The 6,375-nt window shown below is 33.1% G+C and overlaps 1 protein-coding gene across 1 annotated transcript; it reads right to left on the bottom strand.

Moving 5' to 3' along the window:
* Positions 1-2,850: 2,850 nt before the first annotated feature.
* LOC128230465 (uncharacterized) lies at positions 2,851-5,987 on the bottom strand. The gene is made up of 3 exons (XM_052942739.1): positions 5,672-5,987; positions 4,151-4,318; positions 2,851-3,336 (listed from the first exon to the last, which is right to left on the bottom strand). Exons 1-3 carry the CDS (start codon positions 5,946-5,948, stop codon positions 3,140-3,142), a joined length of 642 nt encoding a protein of 213 aa, XP_052798699.1. The 5' UTR covers positions 5,949-5,987; the 3' UTR covers positions 2,851-3,139.
* Between the last annotated feature and the right edge of the window lie 388 nt (positions 5,988-6,375).

Genomic DNA, 6,375 nt, shown 5'->3' with positions numbered 1-6,375 from the left:
CCCCTCCCCCACCCCCAAACACACACACACACAAACAATATCCCTCATACACGTACCTGTTTCAAGTATCATTAGGGTTGAAAACACTACGTGTACGGGAACATGCAGGTTTTTTTTTTCTTATTTGTGGACTACGTCATCCAGATATGTGCAAAGTATTCAATTTTAAATCGGCGTGCATACATGAACAAAAAAGGTTTTTAAACTAAATTGTAACTTTTGAATGTACATGTGTCTTCAAATACAAGTTTAACTATACGTGGTATTGCCTAACATCCAATAATTTACAACCGACATTTATTCGAAACCTCAAAAATACATTTGGCCATAAGAGATAGGGGATAGGAAAATTCGTCAACCCTGTGATATGCGTCGTTTAAATATCAAGGGCGTAATCATATTCAAATTCGGTACTTTTAATTCAAAAGTGCTTATATTAACCGCGCAATGTTCTGGCGTACTATAAACAACATGATTCTGTATTAAAAGACAATACCTGACAAACACATACAGCTATAAAACCATGATGCGCATTATCGCCACTCAGACCGGATTTAACGCGAAATAAGGAATGGAGTCGGCGTATTTCCTGTTTGTGTTCATTACAGCAAGCATTATTTCGCAATTTATCTAAATTCGGTTAATTTTCAACGAACTGACTTACCTTTTCCCTTAAACCAAATGCAAGATGTATCACGTCACGCAACACGCATTTCATTGAATAACTTTAATTATTGCAACATCTTGTGCATTAATAATAATGATTGTCATGTAAAAAGTACATGATTCTTTCATTATCCTTTTAGTATTGTTTTCTGTATTGATACATTACAACAGCACTCGGTGGCTTAACGATGAAATCAAATGACAGATGTTTCAAAATGAAGATCAAGTATAACATTCAAATGAAAATCAACGTTATGAAATATTTAATGTACTTTATTTAAAGCTGCACTCTCACAGATTGAACGTTTTGACAACTTTTTAATTTTTTGTCTTGAAAATGATGTTTGATGCGTTTTTCTTAAACCGTTAGTAACAGTTTAAGCAATAAAACATTAATTTTCGAACGGAAATACGAAAGTATATGATCTGATTTTTTGTCAAATCTTGTATCATTAGTTTGCAGATATTTATGCAAAAAAATGCTCTACCAAGACAAAAAAATAAAAAAGGTGTAAAAATGGTATATCTGTGAGAGTGCAGCTTTAAGGCTTTTGTAATGTTTTTTTGTTGCCCTAAACATTCCATCGTAACCAATAAGAGACAACAAACATAATCATTTAAATCAATGAGTCACAATATTAAAAGCCAATTTTTGTTTTAAATAAATTGCCACAGAAAACAACAACATAAGTTTAAAAAAATCAAACCTCTTTTTCTAGGCACCACCATTTACGCACCGGTTTTCTAGATAATGTGAACAGTCCATTTTAAGGGACAACTCCATTTCATCACCCTCCAACTCCCAAAACAACAACAACAACAACAACAACAACAACAACAAGTACAGAAACGAACAATACCAAAAGAAATATTTCTTGTTTTTAGAATATTATTCATTTCATACAGTAATATGTAAATCACGAACATTGAAACAGATAAATAACAAAAGAAGAATTATTATTCTGCATGAAAAATCGGAGTAAAATGCATCTTTAGAAATCAATAGTTAGTTTCCGCGTACTTAACGAGGTATCCCCAGAGGATCTATGGACAGTCCTTGTACCGGTTATGGGGTGGAACTAAACATCATGAATAAGTGATATATTCAGTTTCGTGTGTTCGATCCTTGTCCAAAAAGAATGTCATTTCGTCATTATACAATCCCTATAAATGTGATTTTTTTTGTTGGTGCTCGTGAGCTTTGACAGTGTTGCACATGTTTCGACCCTCCGAACTTGCTAAATATACGTGCCCTTTATTTTGTACTCCATGTGATTCTCTCTTCAAGAGTGCCGTAGGCCAAAACAAAAAAGGATTATTATTTCCGGTTTCCCACCCACCTGTATTTTTGCAATCGACCCTTTGTGTTTGTCGAAATATGTTTCTGACCGTTAATATCTTTTGACTTTTTGTATAAAGTTACGGTAATTTCTTGCACGGGAAATACCTATAAACATTGTATTAATTAGTCGTCATTTCAATAGTGTAATTTAGCTTTTAATATATTGACCGATCGCAATTAAAAGTCATGACGTCATAAGTCGTGGAAACCTACACATTATACTTATGATCATAAAACGGTGTAATGTGTTGGTAAATCGTGTGTTCAATTTACATTTATGGAAATAAGCACTTCAATGACGCGCATTTAAGTCCTGTTGAAAATTGCTAGAATATCTTAAAATGACAACGGTTTAAGTATTGTCACCTCAATCTTTTACTAAGTTTAGGTCTTTCTCAACTAGTTTCAGCATGGGTTTTTATCTAAAAGGTCTGTGGTCAATACGAAGAAGCATGTTAATTAGCTTTTATTGAGATGAGCCTTAAACAGTAATGATAAGGAGAGATCTGGTACAAAGATGGCAATAATGAGATAGCAGGGAGATGTCATTAATTGTTCATTGACCAGAGACAACATGTCAAAGGCATGGTCTTGCGCATATTAACGTGACGGCGACAAGAAGATTACAAGACAATGTAAAAAGGCACAGTGTCCATACGCCAGAAGGGTGGCCAGGCTCAAAACACCGCTTAATGAAGTTATATAGTGATTTAAAACAGGTGCAAACATATGATTACGAAAGTGTAAATTGTCACAATTAATCTATGTTGTTAGCCAAATACGAGAAAATGTTTACAGTTTGTTTACTATTTGTTACAAGACATAACTTGTGGTTTCTTACGTGTATCATTTCTGAAAGAACTCTAGTCAACACACTGGACATACTTGCTGAGTAACATTTCTCATTGGCGTGGGAAGGGATGAGGACAACCGATACAGTAACAAATACAATAGACATTCTTGAGTGACCAAGTAGTGTACAAGTCTGATGACTCTCACTCAAAAGGTTTTTCTCATGTCTTTGAAAGGACACCAGCCCTTATTTCACGTGTTTGCGGCTAATTTGAGGTTCCCTGTAAAACACACATACAGTTAATTAAGACACTGGGATGTTGTGTCCGATTTGTCCTTTTAATGACTTGCGCTGTAGCAAAATATTCCCATGATAAAAAACATTGTGAACGCTGACATGCTTCCTCCGGCGCCAAACAGGAACAATGAATAGGGAAACGTATAGGGACTCTCTCCTACGATGTGTTCGTATTTCTTGAACACGGTAATAGATTTGATAATTTGGAGTGTCCCTGATGTGACCAGACTGAAAATGGCTGAAAATTAAAAACAAAAACATATAATAATTCAATATACAAGAGAGGAAATTTGTTATATAAACAGTTTTAGATAATCACGAATGCAGTTCAATGTGATGAATCTTTTGACATTTTATCCAGGCATCGTTAACAATTCGTGTTGTTACTAAGTAACACCGAAACCATCGTCTTTAGGACTAGCAGTGTGTGTTGTTATTAAGTAACATCGAAACCATCGTCTTTAGGACTAACAGTGTGTATTGTTATTTAGTTATATCGAAATTATCGTCTTTAGGACTAGCAGTGTGTGCTGTTATTTAGTTATACCGAAATTGTCGTCTTTAGGACTAGCAGTGTGTGTTGTTATTCAGTTATACCGAAATTATCGTCTTTACAAATCGCACTGTGCATTGTTATAACGGAACACAGAAACTTATGTGGTAAAAAAAGAGCAGTTTGAATAAAAAAAACACAGTTGCAATATACATGAAAGTTCCCCAAGCAACATACAAAAAAACATAACAACTTTTATATATGAGTTAATTGTGTTGATGAGTATTTCCGAAGTTCTTTGCATGACACATTTCATAAACAATCTACATTTACAACCTACAATTATAATTTTTTTGCTTAACATATTTAATAAACAACATACAATTATTATAAACAATTTAACCGTACATTTAGCCAGCATTTGACAGTGAGCATAATATTGCAAGCATTTTTTAACATGTTTTGAATATCATACATCGACTAATATGGAGTTATTATTTTTGTTGGTAATATGTCTGTCTGATGCAATAAATTATATATTTAAAATATAAAAAAATACCTGATAAGAACAAACATAAGCCGCAGGTGCAAATAAATGTAAACAGGTATTGTTTCAAGTTCGTCTTTGGTATTATGGCCAACAATGCCGAGATAGTTGCAAATATTTGGAAGACCAAAGCTAAACTTGCCATCACTCGATATTTCACCATGCTATTTTCAGCTGCATCTGAAAGGTAGAAAATGAAAATTTATAATTGCAATAATAATAATAATAATAATAATAATAATAATAATAATAATAATAATAATAAGAAGAATAAGAATAATAACTACAACTTCCACTGCCACCACCACAACCACTAACCCTACCACCACCACCACCACCACCACCACCACCACCACTACCACTAGCACTTCTACTACTACTTCTGCTACAACTACTACTACTACTATTACTACTACTACTCCTACTACCACTACTACTACTACTTCTATCACTACCACGACCACTACTACTACTACTACTACTACTACTACTACCACCACCACCACCACCACCACCACCACCACCACTACCATTAGCACTTCTACTACTACTTCTGCTACAACTACTACTACTACTATTACTACTACTACTCCTACTACCACTACTACTACTACTTCTATCACTACCACGACCACTACTACTACTACTACTACTACTACTACTACTACTACTACTACTACTACTACTACTACTACTACTACTACTACTACTACTACTACTACAACTACTACTACTATTATTACTACTACTACTCCTACTACCACTACTACTACTACTTCTATCACTACCACGACCACTACTACTACTACTACTACTACTACTACTACTACTACTACTACTACTACTACCACTACTACTACTACTTCTATCACTACCACGACCACTACTACTACTACTACTACTACTACTACTACTACTACTACTACTACTACTACTACTACTACTACTACTACTACTACTACTACTACTACTACTACTACTTACTTCTACTACTACTACTAATAATAATACTAATAATAATAATGCAACATATCCAGCGTAACTTAATTGTTAATAGAACAGATCATTTATTTACTAGAAGATCGTAGACCTATGTGGCCGAATATCATACAAAAATGGCGGCAAGTACAAAACATGTGTAAATATTCATACATATATATGCACTTTCGTGCACTACAAACAACATATAACATACCAAAACTTACAATAATCAATTTTTTTAGCTATACAATGAATGATATATAGGTGATTATATTTTATATACATATACATAAACCATACTTGACGCCATCATTAATCCCTTCAATGTTAATAAGCAGAAACGAGACATTTAATACAACTAATAGATTAAACAGGTGTTTCTTCCAAAAAATAATGATAAAAATGATAATAAAATAATTTAAAAGAAGCGAATGTTCTTACTGGATAGAGGTAACCATGTATGCATTTTTTTATATATATATATGATGATTTTTACATGTAAATATGGATATTCATTTAAAAATCAGTCATTTCCCAAAAATAATACACTACCTGCTAAATCCTTTGACTTCACATTGTGAGCAAACACTTTCGTTTCACAATCTGATCCTTCTTTACAAAGATAATCATACCACAATCCGAAGCCATAAAATGTTCCCCCTATTTCCAAACCCGCCCATCCGGGGGTAACAAACCCGATCAGAATTAAAATTAAACTTAAAACTGCAGGTATCGGAAGAAAGGCAGCGTATTTGTTAACTGTTTTATATTCATCCGTTGTTGTTGCATTTCTTATAAAATCATAATATCTTTTGTAATTTCCTGTCATATTTACTTATAATTTATTTGTAACGCTCGTCAAACTATTTTAAAGAACACTGTTGAAAATTTAACAATAATTTGTAAACACCACTAAACAATATTTAGTTTATGTATGCTTAGGTTTAGCAAATTTTTGCATTCGTCATTTCAAATTAAGGAGCGGTTAATTTTCTCCAAAACTGTTCACACCACAAGTACATGAATAAATATTGATATATAAATTGCGTCACCAAACTAGTCATTCTTTACGAAGATCGTTTGTATCAAATCAGCAAACACTGCATGCTAGGATAAATAATAGCAAGCATAACTTACTCGTTGATATACAGAAAGATACCTTTTATACAACTAATTGATTATTCTTTTTCAAACAGTCATTTAATATTAAAAATTCTGGATAATATGTAATTCTATTTATATTGTAATATGTGTTC

Source organism: Mya arenaria, chromosome 4 (genome assembly GCF_026914265.1).
Source record: "Mya arenaria isolate MELC-2E11 chromosome 4, ASM2691426v1".
NCBI lineage: Eukaryota > Metazoa > Mollusca > Bivalvia > Myida > Myidae > Mya > Mya arenaria.
Note: the sequence above shows the minus strand (reverse complement) of the source record. Positions and strands in the feature narration are given on the sequence as shown.